The sequence below is a fragment of the Scyliorhinus canicula genome, chromosome 2 (genome assembly GCF_902713615.1).
Source record: "Scyliorhinus canicula chromosome 2, sScyCan1.1, whole genome shotgun sequence".
In the NCBI taxonomy this organism is placed as follows: Eukaryota; Metazoa; Chordata; class Chondrichthyes; order Carcharhiniformes; family Scyliorhinidae; genus Scyliorhinus; species Scyliorhinus canicula.
In genome coordinates, this window is record NC_052147.1 from 47,603,652 (window position 1) to 47,617,911 (window position 14,260).

At 48.5% G+C, this 14,260-nt stretch overlaps 1 protein-coding gene across 1 annotated transcript in view; it reads right to left on the reverse strand.

Annotated features, from left to right (window-relative positions):
* LOC119962244 (exocyst complex component 3-like protein 2) overlaps positions 1-12,952 on the reverse strand; it is a 56,232-nt gene extending 43,280 nt beyond the window's left edge. The window contains exons 1-2 of the mRNA XM_038790234.1: positions 12,483-12,952; positions 7,705-7,825 (exon numbers count right to left, since the gene is read on the reverse strand). Coding sequence (XP_038646162.1) covers positions 7,705-7,825; positions 12,483-12,952 — 591 coding nt within the window. The remainder of the gene's footprint in view (positions 1-7,704; positions 7,826-12,482) is intronic.
* Between the last annotated feature and the right edge of the window lie 1,308 nt (positions 12,953-14,260).

Consider the following 14,260-nt stretch of genomic DNA (forward strand, 5'->3'; position numbering starts at 1 on the left):
GCAGTACCCTGTAAGTTTCATTAAGGTCCCCCTCATACTTCTAAACTCCAACGAGTACAGACCCAGAGTCCTAAACCATTCATCATACGACAAGCCCTTCATTCGAGGGATCATTCGTGTGTAGCTTCTCTGGACCCTTTCCAAGGCCAGCACATCTTTCCTTAGATATAGGGCGTTAGATAATGGGGCCTGACCAGAGTTTTATATAGCCTCAGAAGTAGATCCCTGGTCTTGCATTCTAGCCCTCTCAACATGAACGCTAACATTGCATTTGCCTTCTGATGAGACCATCAATTCACGCGACACGTGGTTAGAAGTGAACAGTGGTTTTAATCGTCTTACAACAGAGCCTGCCTGTGACTAGATGAACTCCAGATGAACTGGCAGGCAGGCTCACAACATCAACCTTTATACTTCTGGTTAAGGGAAGGAGCCATGGGCGGAGCCAAGGGTGGAGTCCAGTACAAGCTCCTCATCTTCCCCTATGGGTAGAGCCGCGCAACTACACATGATCTAATACGAGGTACAGGCTCATCACATGTTGTACAATACAGTGTGGATTATTAGTATTTATAATTCACCACACCTTCCTAACTGCCGCCTGAACCTGCACATTAATCGTAAGAGAATCGTGAACAAGGACGCCCAAGTCCCTTTGTGCATCTGATTTCCTTAGCATCTTCCCATTTAGAAAATAGTCTATGCCACCATTTCTCCTTCCAAAGTCCATAACCTCTCACTTTTCCACATTGTATTCCATCTGCCACTTCTTTGCCCAATCTCCTAGCTTGTCCTTCTGCAGCTAGCCTGCTTCCTCAATACTACTTGCCCCTCTACAGATGTTTGTATCATCTGCAAACTTAGCACCAATGCCTTCAGTTCTTTCCTCCGGATCATTAATGTATGTTTAAAAAGTTGTGGTCCCAGAACAGACCCCTGAGGTACACCACTAGTCACCGGCTGCCATCCTGAAAAAGACCCCTTTAATACCTGTGGTGAACCACTGTGTGCACCTGTATTAGGGGATATACGATAGGACCTGCACTACAGGTTCGCCGGTAGCCCCTGCCGGCTAGCTCCGCCCACAAGGAACCGTATAAATATGCATGACCTCCTCTAATCTGCCATTTCGCCATCTGCAGTAGGAGGCCACGCATCTGACTGCAATAAAGCCATAGTTGTACCCAATCTAAGTCTTTTGTGCAATTGATAGTGCATCAATTTATTGCAGTCAGATGCGTGGCCTCCTCCTGCAGCTGGTGAAATGCTGCAACCCCCACGCTGACAGAAGCTCAGAAGATTCAGGTCTTATACTCCAGGTTGAGCTCCAACGTGTTCCCGTTGATCCAGGACGTCCCGAATTATGTGGAAGTGATGGCACTCCTAAAAGAGAACTACGCACAGAAAGCAAACACGCTCTTCGCCAGGCACGTACTCGCCACTCGCTCTCAACTCCCTGGTGAGTCCATCGAAGACTTCTGGCGGACCCTAATCCCACTCGTACGGGACTGTGACTGTCAGGCCATTACGGCCACCGAACATTCCAATCTCCTCATGCGCGACGCGTTCGTAACGGGGATTGCGTCGGACCCCATCCGACAATGACTGCTGGAAGGGGCCACGCTCGACCTAACGGAGACAAAAACTTTAGCGCTCTCCATGACGGTCACATCTCGTAATGTGCAGGCCTACCCCGTTCGCCGCGCGGCCCACCCGTCCTACACCTCCTGGACCCCGCAAATGATCCCCTGGCTGGGGCCCTGCCTAGTCAATACGCCTGCGCCGCACACCAATCCGCGCACCCCGGGGTTCCCCGCTGCTACTTCTGCGGTCAGCAGAAGCACCCCTACCAATGCTGCTCGGCCCGCGCCGCCACTTGCAAGTCCTGCGGTAAAAAGGGCCACTTCGCAGCTGTGTGCCAGGCCCGCGCAGTCGCCGCTACCGCTCCCACAATCGCCCCCTTCCCCTTGCCGAACGCACAATGGGCTCCGTCATCTTCTCCTCCCGAGGCCACGTGCGGCCAGTGGGTGCCGCCTTCTTCTCCCCCCCCCCAGCCCACGTGCGGGCCATGGGCGCCGCCATATTGTCCCACCCCCACAATGTGCGCCAGATGGGCGCCGCCATCTTGTCTTCCCCAGGGGGCTGGAACGCCAGATCTGGGTCGCCGACGCTCTCCATCTGAAACCTCGGATGACCACCCGCAGCTCGCCTCGATGACACTGGACCAGTCCCGTCCTCGCAACCTGGCCACCTCTTCGACGACGGTGAAAATCAACGGCCGTGTGACCTCTTGCCTGCTGGACTCCGGGAGCACCGAAAGTTTCATACACCCAGATACGGTAAGGCGCTGCTCCCTCACGGTCCACCCCGCCCATGAACGGATCTCCCTGGCCTCCGGATCCCACTCTGTCCCGATCCGAGGGTTCTGCACGGTCACTCTCACTGTCCAGGGCGTAGAATTCAGCGGTTTCCGTCTCAACGTCCTCCCCAACCACTGTGCTGCACTATTGCTGGGCCTGGATTTCCAGTGCATTCTCAAGAGCCTCACCCTCAAATTCGGCGGGCCCCTACCTCCACTCACCATTTGCGGCCTCGCGACCCTCAAGGTTCACCCCCCCCTCCCTCTTTGCCAATCTAACTGCGGATTGCAAGCCCGTCGCCACCAGGAGCAGACAGTACAGCGCCCAGGACAAGACCTTCATCAGGTCCGAAGTCCAGCGGCTGCTTCGGGAGGGTATCATCGAAGCCAGCAATAGCCCCTGGAGAGCTCAAGTGGTAGTAGTAAAAATGGGGGAGAAACACAGAATGGTCATGGACTACAGCCAGACCATCAATCGGTACACACAGCTCGACACGTACCCCTTCCCACGCATATCTGATATGGTCAACCAGATTGCGCAGTATCGGGTCTTCTCAACAATTGACCTGAAATCCGCCTACCACCAGCTCCCCATCTGTAAATCGACCGTCCATACACTGCCTTTGAGGTGGACGGTCGGCTCTATCACTTCCTTAGGGTTCCTTTCGGCGTCACTAACGGGGTCTCAGTCTTCCAATGGGAGATGGACCGAATGGTCAACTGGTACGGTTTGCGGGCCACGTTTCCGTACTTAGATAATGTCACCATCTGCGGCCATGACCAGCAGGACCACGGCGCCAACCTCGCTAAATTCCTCCGCAACGCCACTCTCCTCAACCTTACGTACAACAAGGAGAAGTGTGTGTTCCGCACGACCCATCTGGCCATCCTCGGCTATGTAGTCCAAAATGGACTTCTGGGGCCCGATCCCGACTGTCATAGAGCTCCCCCTCCCCCACTGCCCCAAGGCCCTCAAACGCTGCCTGGGGTTCTTCTCCTACTACGCTCAGTGGGTCCCAAACTATGCGGACAAGGCCCGCCCACTTATACAGTCCACTCAATTTCCCCTCTCGACCGAGGCACAACATGCATTCGCCCGTATTAGAGCAGACATAGCCAAGGCCGGGATGCACACAGTATATGAGACACTGCCCTTTCAAGTAGAGAGCGACGCTTCAGATGTCGCCCTCGCCGCCACTCTAAACCAGGCAGGCAGACCCGTGGCATTCTTTTCCCGCACCCTTCATGCCTCTGAAATTCGGCACTCATCCGTCGAAAAAGAGGCCCAAGCTATCGTTGAAGCTGTGCGACATTGGAGGCATTACCTGGCCGGCAGGAGATTCACTCTCCTCACTGACCAATGGTCGGTAGCCTTCATGTTCAATAACACACAGCGGGGCAAGATCAAAAATGATAAAATCTTGCGGTGGAGAATCGAGCTCTCCACCTATAATTACGAGATTTTGTATCGCCCCAGTAAGCTCAACGAGCCCCCAGACGCACTTTCCCGAGGTACATGTGCCAGCGCACAAGTAGACCAACTCCGGGCCCTACACGACCGGGTCACCCGGTGGTCACACGACTGTACCACCTCGTCAAAGCCCACAATCTGCCCCACTCCATTGAGGAAGTACAGACAGTCACCAGGGACTGCCAGGTCTGTGCGGAGTGCAAGCCGCACTTCTACCGGCCAGACCGCGCGTGCCTGGTGAAGGCCTCCTGCCCCTTTGAACGCCTCAGCGTGGATTTCAAAGGGCCCCTCCCCTCCACCGACCGCATATATCCTCAGTGTGGTTGATGAGTTCTCCAGATTCCCCTTCGCCATCCCATGCCCAGATATGATGTCTGCCACCGTCATCAAGGCCCTCAACACAATCTTCGCTCTGTTCGGAATCCCCGCCTACATCCACAGTGACAGGGGATCCTCATTCATGAGCGATGAGCTGCGTCAGTTCCTGCTCAGCAGGGGTATTGCCTCCAGCAGGACGACCAGCTACAACCCCCGGGGAAACGGGCAGGTACAGAGGGAGAACGGGACGGTTTGGAGGGCCATCCAGCTGGCCCTACGGTCCAGGAACCTCCCAGCCTCTCGCTGGCAGGAGGTCCTCCCTGATGCACTACACTCCATCCGGTCTCTACTGTGCACCGCCACAAATAATACACCCCATGAACGTGTTTTTACCTTCCCCAGGAAGTCCACATCCGGGGTGTCGCTCCCAACTTGGCTCGCAGCTCCAGGACCGGTCCTGCTCCGTAGGCACGTCCGACTCCACAAGGCGGACCCGTTGGTGGACAGGGTACACTTGCTCCACGCCAACCCCCAGTATGCCTATGTGGCGTACCCCGACGGCCGCCAAGATACTGTCTCCCTCAGGGACCTGGCACCTTCAGGTTCCACTCCAACACACTCCCCCACCCACGCGCCACCCTCCCCTCCCCCAGCACTCCCAACATTAACATCACCAGGTCCATCCCTCTTTCCCCTGCCCACGCAAGAGGACGATGAAGATTTTGGCACGCTCCCAGGGTCATCCGACTACTGGCCAGCACCAGCACCGCCAGCACCGACATCGGCGCCACCGTTACGTCGCTCCCAACGAATCGTCAAAGCACTGGATCGACTGAACCTCTGACGGGCACCGGACCATCAAAATGGACATTTTTTTCCCTCCCCACTGTAAATTATTTGCAACATTGTATATATTTCCATGCAACCCCTGCCGGACTCATTTGTAACAGGGGGTGAATGTGGTGAATCACTGTGTGCACCTGTATTAGGGGATGTAAGGTAAGACCTGCACTACAGATCGCCAATAGCCCCTGCCATCTAGCTCCGCCCACAAGGAGCCGTATAAATATGCGTGTCCTCCTCTGATCTGCCATTTCGCCAGCTGCAGCAGGAGGCCACGTATCTGACTGCAATAAAGCCACAGTTGTACCAATCTGAGTATTTTGTGCAATTGATCGTGCATCAATACCCACTCTCTGCCTTATGCCAGTTAGCCAATCCTCTATCCATGCCAGGATCTTACCCTTAACACCATGGGCTCTTAACTTATTTAACAGTCTCCTATGCGGCACCTTGTCAAAGGCCTTCTGGAAATCTAAATAAATCACGTCCACTGGTTCTCCTTTGTCCAACTTCCTTGTTACATCCTCAAAGAACTCGAACAGATTTGATGTGGAGATGCCGTTGTTGGACTGGGGTGAGCACAGTAAGAAGTCTTACAACACCAGGTTAAAGTTCAACAGACTTGTTTCAAATCACTAGCTTCCGGAGCACTGCTCCTTCCTCAGGTGAATATATATATATATGTTTCTGGAACCTACCACTTCATTCACCTGAGGGAGGAGCAGTGCTCTGAAAGCTAGTGATTTGAAACAAACCTGTTGGACTCTAACAGATTTGTCAGACATGACCTCCCCTTGACGAAGCCATGCTGACTCAGTCCTATTTTATCATGCACTTCCAAGTACTCCGTGATCTCATTTTGTTGGAGTGATAAAGATGGACTGTCACCTGTTATGCTATTCTTCCATTATTACCTAATTTCTCAGTCAAAAATATGGGCAGAGATTCAAGATTATGAATGCCAAGCACATTCACAAAAACAGGAAATTCCTGCCTCTTGTGCTCAATTGCTCCCTTACCTAATATTTCATTGAATAAAAACAAATCAATGAGCGGCCTTAAAGGAGCAAATCTTCCTCTCAGAAAAGCAGAATGTATTATCAACACGACATCAAACTCATGCACACATAAATATTTTAATTTACAGTCACCAATGTCACAGGAAATCCTCCAAATGGAAAACATTCTCATTTCTTCCCTTAGTTGGAAATTCCTTTCCTGGTGCATGTTTGAAGGTCAGAACCTGACGCTTGTTTTCAGCGTGCAGCAGTGGAAACATGCAGCATGTAGTTAAGATGCAGTGTGTTGTACATTTATTAACCATTGGTCTTTTATTGATCTATTTTTGAAAATAGGGAAAACCTGCTGAGGCAGCAATTTGACAAGTGCACAAGGTTCAACAACCTCAGGCAGTTAAATGTAAAGATGTGTTTCATTGTTGATTAAAGAGCATAATATTATCACGTAGAAGCACTTAATCAGAACTTCATTGGAATGACGACTTATTTTTAAAACGTGAATATACAAATGAAGTAGCTTCATGTTCTATGAATGACACCACTTGATTTTAAGACTGTAAATGTATATGTAATGTTAGCAATGGTCAATAATAATAATAATCTTTATTGTCACAATTTACATTTACGCTGCAATGAAGTTACTGTGAAAAGCCCCTAGTCGCCACTGTTACAGGTGACAGAGGGAAAATGCAAATGGTTACGTTGTAATATTTTTAAACCATGAATGATGAAATCATTCTTGGCTTAACATGCTTTTATTTAGAAGTGGAATACACTCATTAAAATGTGGGTGGGGGGGGGGGGGGGGGGGGGGGGGGTCTACCCTGTCAGAAATAGCAGCAGGGGCAGAGAATCTTGGGGATTCCCTAAATGGCTTTCACACCAGCCGAATTTCCCTGCCCGATTGTCCCCACCAGTGAGGTAACAGAGTTCCAGCCACGCAATGACAGGAACCACAATATAACACATTACCATACACAGGACGGCATGGTGGCACAGTGGTTAGCACTGCTGCCCCACAGCGTCAAGGATCCGGGTTCGATTCAGGTCTTGGATGACTGTCTGGGTGGAGTTTGTACATGTATTCACCCCGTGTCTGCGTGGGTTTCCGCCGGGTGCTCCAGTTTCCTCCCACAGTCCAAAGATGTTCAAGCTAGGTGGATTGGCCATGATCAATACACGGAGTTATGAGGATAGGGCGGGGTGTGGGCCCAGATAGAGTCCTCTTTTGGAGGATCGATGCAGACGCGATTTGCCAAATGGCCTCCTTCTGTACTGCAGGGTAGGGATTCTAAGGACTCTATGGACTTGGCAGGCCTTCCCATTGTATTATCCCCCCATGTAGAGAATTCCCACCCTCCCCCGGTTAAGATTTACAACAGGTTTTGTAAAATGGGAAACTGGGAAGGTGTGGGAGTTCCATGGTGCAAGAGGGGATCCATGGTGGTTACGGGAGAGTCCCTGGTGGTTTGAGGGTAGATTCCATGATGGGGCGGGGGGGCATTGCCATGGCAATCTTGCTTTTACCACCCGTATTCACACTTTGCCAAGAATGGCAAAATCCCAGCCCTGGAAAAAAACCTTGCGATTCTGCATAACGGCAATCACAATGATGATATATTCTACAGTGTGAAGAAAAATAGTTATCATTACAGAGTGATGTCTCCAACAACATTTCTTTCCTTTGATTTTACCTGCACTGCATTGATGAACTTCTCTGAAGCTTTGTATATCCAATTGACTTCTAAAATGGGATCAAGTACTGATGCTTTCAGAGTTATATCTCGAATGTCAATGTGGCCCATGAATTCCTCACTGAAAGACAGAAATAAACAGATGGCAAATGCATAAACAAGGACTTATCCTCACCCCATGCCCTGGGGGAAACTATTTTGAATCATTTTCAATTATTATTTTGGGGGGTTTCCTCACTATTCTCAATGAAGTCCCTTTAAGTCCATTGATGGTTCCTTGGCTGGCAGGGGAAGTAGGCAGGTTGTTTCTAGGACTCAGCTAACACTGCATTGGGAAGTTCAATAATACAGTTGTGGTGTTGTATGCTTGTGTGTAAAAATGCGTGAAGGCTGCCAGCAGAATGCCAAATGACGATCATGTGCATTATATCTGGGAATGCTTCCCTCAATTCCCTATAATTCCCATCCTAGAACTATGTCACATTTAGTTTGATAATGTTCCTGCGATAACATTCCTTGGCATATTTTACTTTGCGAAAGTTGCTATATAAATGCAAGTTGTTGATGTCTGATCAGATCCCGAGGAGGAAGAGATTATAAGGAGATCAGAAAGATTTGAACTTTCTAACCTTGATGAGATTAAGCACAGATTTACATAGAATTTACAGGGCAGAAGAAGGCCATTCGGCCCATCGAGTCTGCACCGGCTCCTGAAAAGAGCATCCCACCCAAGGTCAACACCTCCATCCTATCCCCATAACCCAGTAACCCCACCCAACACTAAGGGCAATTTTGGATACTAAGGGCAATTTAGCGTGGCCAATCCACCTAACCTGCACATCTTTGGACTGTGGGAAGAAACCGGAGTACCCGGAGGAAACCCACGCACACACGGGGAGGATGTGCAGACTCCGCACAGACAGTGACCCAAGCCGGGAATCAAACCTGGGACCCTGGAGCTGTGAAGCGATTGTGCTACAGTATACGCAATCCCTTTTATGGAATGGGAATGCTAGAATGGGATTGCGGCATTACCCAATAGGTTTCAGATTACAACCTCACACATTGTAAAGGTAGGAGATCTAAATTCACAATGTTGTGCATGCATGCCCACGCTCAGATATACATCATCTCTGTCCATGCCCATTGACAGATCCCCTGCAGATTTTCGTCAGAAAATAATAAATCATTCTCTTTACCTGGGGTCCATTAAAGCAAGAGAAATTCAATTTCTCCAATTACTTCTGTAATCTGAGTAACCTCGGAATCAGCAGGCGCGCTGGTTTAGCTCAATGAGCTAGACAACTGGCTTGTGATGCAGAACAAGGCCAGCAGCGTGAGTTCAATTCCCATACCGGCTGAGAATTCTAAATTCTCCCTCTGTGTACCCGAACAGGCGCCGGAATGTGGCGACTAGGGGGCTCTTCACAGTAACTTCATTGCAGTGTTAATGAAAGCCTACTTGTGACAATAAAGATTATTTAAGGATATACAACCTATCGAAAAGACAGGGAGTTGGGCCGAGGGGGTGGGGTTGCCTTGTTAGTTAAGAACAAAATTAAATCTATGGCACTAAACGACATAGGGTCGGATGATGTGGAGTCTGTGTGGGTAGAATTGAGGAACCACAAAGGCAAAAAAACCATAATGGGAGTTATGTACAGACCTCCTAACAGTGGTCAGGACCAGGGGCGCAACATGTACCGGGAAATAGAAAAGGCATGTCAGAAAGGCAAGGTCACGGTGATCATGGGGGACTTCAATATGCAGGTGGATTGGGTAAATAACGTAGCCAGTGGATCCAAAGAAAAGGAATTCATGGAATGCTTACAAGATGGCTTTTTGGAATAGCTTGTCATGGAGCCCACAAGGGAGCAGGCTATTCTGGACCTAGTGCTATGTAATGAACCAGACTTTATAAAAGATCTTAAAGTAAGGGAACACTTAGGAAGCAGTGATCATAATATGGTTGAGTTCAGTCTGCAGTTTGAAAGAGAGAAGGCAAAATCGGATGTAATGGTGTTACAGTTAAATAAAGGTAATTACGAGGGCATGAGAGAGGAACTGGCGAAAATCGACTGGAAGCAGACCCTAGTGGGGAAGACAGCAGAGCAAAAATGGCAGGAGTTTGTATGCATAATTGAGGACACTGTACAGAGGTTCATCCCCAAGAAAAGAAAGATTATCCGGGGAGGGATTAGACAGCCATGGCTGACAAAGGAGGTCAGGAAATGTATCAAAGAAAAAGAGAGATCCTATAAAGTGGCCAAAAGCACTGGGAAATCAGAAGATTGGGTAGGCTACAAAAACAAACAGAGGTTAACAAAGAGACAAATAAGGAAGGAGAGGATCAAATATGAAGGCAGGCTAGCCAGTAATATAAGAAATGATAGTAAAAGTTTCTTTCAATACATAAGAAACAAACGACAGGCCAAAGTAGACATTGGGCCATTTCAAACTGATTCCGGAAGGCTAGTGATGGGAGACGAGGAAATGGCTGGAGAACTTAATAAGTACTTTGCGTCTGTCTTCACAGTGGAAGACATGAGTAATATCCCAAAAATTATAGAGGGTCAGGGGGCTGAGTTGAGTATGGTTGCCATTACAAAAGAGATGGTGCTAAAAAAGCTAAAAGGTCTTAAATTGACAAATCTCCTGGCCCCGATGGGCTACACCCTAGAGTTCTGAGGGAGGTGGCTGAAGAAATAGCGGAAGCGTTGGTTGAGATCTTTCAAAAATCACTGGAGTCAGGGAAAGTCCCGAACGATTGGAAGATCGCTGTTGTAACCCCCTTGTTCAAGAAAGGATCAAGACAAAAGATGGAAAATTATAGGCCAATTAGCCTAACCTCGGTTGTTGGTAAAATTCTAGAATCGATCGTTAAGGATGAGATTTCTAAATTCTTGGAAGAGCAGGGTCGGATTAGAACAAGTCAACATGGATTTAGTAAGGGGAGGTCGTGCCTGACGAACCTGTTAGAATTCTTTGAGGAGGTGACAAGTTGGGTAGACCAAGGAAACCCAGTGGATGTGGTCTATCTGGATTTCCAAAAGGCCTTTGATAAGGTGCCACACAGGAGGCTGCTGAGTAAGGTGAGGGCCCATGGTGTTCGAGGTGAGCTACTGGCATGGGTTGAGGATTGGCTATCTGACAGAAGGCAGAGAGTTGGGATAAAAGGTTATTTTTCGGAATGGCAGCCGGTGACCAGCGGTGTCCCACAGGGTTCAGTGTTGGGGCCGCAGCTGTTCACCATATATATTAATGATCTGGATGAAGGGACTGGGGGCATTCAAGCGAAGTTTGCCGATGATACAAAGTTAGGTGGTCAGGCAGGTAATGCTGAGGAAGTGGGGAGGCTGCAGAAGGATCTAGACAGTTTGGGAGAGTGGTGCAGGAAATGGCTGATGCAATTCAACGTGAGAAAATGTGAGGTCTTGCACTTTGGAAAAAAGAATCCAAGCATAGACTACTTTCTAAACGATGAGAAAATTCATAATGCCAAAGTACAAGGGGATCTGGGAGTGCTAGTCGAGGATTCCCTAAAGGTAAACATGCAGGTTGAATCTGTGATTAAGAAAGCGAATGCAATGTTGTCATTTATCTCAAGAGGGTTGGAATATAAAAGCAGCGATGTGCTACTGAGCCTTTATAAGGCTCTGGTTAGGCCCCATTTGGAGTACTGTGTCCAGTTTTGGGCCCCACATCTCAGGAAGGACATACTGGCACTGGAGCGTGTCCAGCGGAGATTCACACGGATGATCCCTGGAATGGCGGGTCTAACATATGATGAACGGCTGAGGATCCTGGGATTGTATTCATTGGAGTTTAGAAGGTTAAGGGGAGATCTAATAGAAACTTACAAGATAATACATGGCTTAGAAAGGGTGGACGCAAAGAAACTGTTTCCATTAGGCGAGGAGACGAGGACCCGTGGGCACAGCCTTAGAATTAGAGGGGGTAAATTCAGAACAGAAATGCGGAGACATTTCTTCAGCCAGAGAGTGGTGGGCCTGTGGAATTCATTGCCGCGGAGTGCAGTGGAGGCCGGGACGCTAAATGGCTTCAAGGCAGAGATAGATAAATTCTTGATGTCGCGAGGAATTAAGGGCTACGGGGAGAATGCTGGTAGGTGGAGTTGAAATGCCCATCAGCCATGATTGAATGGCGGAGTGGACTCGATGGGCCGAATGGCCTTACTTCCACTCCTATGTCTTATGGTCTTATGGAATCAAATAGCTGAAGCATTTGTCCTCATTAATACCTAACTTCAGTTATACCATGTTATTGAATCCTTTGATGCACAAAAAAGTGCACACGTAACTACAAATCAATTAGAGGAGTAATTTTGTGACCCAGCAGGAAGCCGCACTAGTAGGGAGCATGGGTCAGGGATGGGATAAAATACTATAATCCTGAATCTTTGGCCAGGCATTCACTGCAAATGTATGCAGTCTGCTGCTTGGGAGCACAATAACATAGAATCACTGTGCGTTTAATCTCCACCCAAGAGGACAAAATTGTACAGTAACAGGTAATGTTTAATTTAGACATGGTTAGTCATGTACCACCAGAGAAAGGTGGACTCTTGTGCCTTGCTGCCAATTTAATATGCTTGGGCGAGCACTACTGCGAGCGCTGCCATAAGGCACAATAGCTCACTGGCATAGAAAGCTTAAGGAAAAGAAATGTTACAACTGTGTTTGGCTATTTACTTTATTTTTCAGAAATTTTATGTTGAGGAGGACCACAAAACTCAAGAAAAGGACAGGTTTACTTACCTTTTGTATGTATGGGTGGCCCAGAAGAGAAAAAAGGATAAAGATTTGATGTCCAGCTCTGCTTGGAAAATTTTTTCAAGGTGTTGAAAAATGCAAGCATGATATGTTTTTGCAAATATTTCAAAGACTTCATTCTTGTTTGAGAAAGAAAGTAAAGCCTCCAGCACCACCTGCTGCACGTTTGATACATGTTCCATTACATTGTTTTCAGCATCATTTTTCTTGAATAATGGAATTTGTCCTTGCACAAATTGCCGCACTATTTCAGTAAACTGTTGCTTCCATGGTCTTGGTCTTCCAGTTACTGGATTCCCTCTTTCCAGGTTCTGCTCCCACTGAATAAAATCTCTTTCATCTTCCTCCTTAGCTCTATCATATGTCATTAAAAGAAATTCCTCATGGTTATGTGGCGACATATTAAATGTCTGCATTTTGATTTTCATTTCTTCCAAAAGGTTACCTATAACCATCTTTTTCTGGTTTTGATTTGTTTCTGCAAGATTTAGTGGCACGTCTTCGATTTCTCTGTGCTTTTTACATTTTTGACTTTCTGCACCTTAGGAGAAAAAAAAGGTTAAATCAAACCAAACCGATTTTCTTTGTGATGTAGTAATTACAGTCTTACCCTGCAATCTAATTCTAAGTATTTAAAAATCTTAAAATTCCTGCCTCAATTAGTAAAGTAAATTAAGTAAATGATGTTAAAAGAATTAGCGCTACTTTTTTCAATGTTCTTTCCTCTGTTTCTGATGGCATTTGCCTCTGCTGAAGTAAGATTGCAAAGGTACCCATCTCTCTACTCGACCTCACTGAAGTAACCATTACTAAAATTGGGCCTGACTGTCTGTGGCGCTAACAATTATACTCTAAGACGAGAGACTAGTACAATCGAGGCTTTATTGCTATGCGATGCTGTTCCTCCATCTGCAACTGTAGACTAAGGTCTGAGTGACTCACACGTATATTTATACACAAGCTCCCTGTGGGTGGAGCTAGCCAGCAGGGGCTTACCGGAGGAACCTGTATTACAGGTACAGGCATACATCCCCCTACTGCAAGTACACATCACTACAGTGGTTATATCACCACATTCACCCCCTGTAAAAAATGAGTCCGGCGGGGGTGACGTGTAACTATAATACAAAGAATGAGCTATTTACAAGAGGGTCCACTCAAAGAAAACCAAGAGTCCATCCGGTTAGCACGTTACAGGTTGAGCGGAATCGACGGTCGAACGTTCCGCTGTCATCAGTGTAGCTGTGGTGGCGACATTGGCACAGGCGGTGATGGCAACGATGGTGCAGGTGTTGGCGATATTGGTGCTGGCTGATGGCGGGATGACTCCGAGAGCGAGCCAAAATCTTCCGTGTCCTCCAGTGTGGGCAGGGGGACGAGGGATGGACCTGGTGGGGACGAATAGGGGGGCGCCGGGGAAAAGGAGGTTGGCACGGGGGGAGAAGGGGGCATGGGCATGGGATCGGCACCTGAGGGAGCCAGGTCCCGGAGCGAGACTGTGTCCTGGCGGCCGTCGGGGAACTCCATGTAGGCATACTGAGGGTTGGCATGGAGAAGGCGTACTTTGTCCACTAGGGGTTCCGCCTTGTGGTGCCGGACATGCCTACGGAGAAGGACTGGGCCCGGAGTCGTGAGCCACGTCGGGAGCGACTCCCCGGATGTAGTCTTCCGAGGGAAGGCAAAAACACGTTCATGGGGTGTACTGTTAGTTGCGGTGCACAGTAGCGACCAAATGGAATAGAGCGCGTCAGGGACGACCTGCT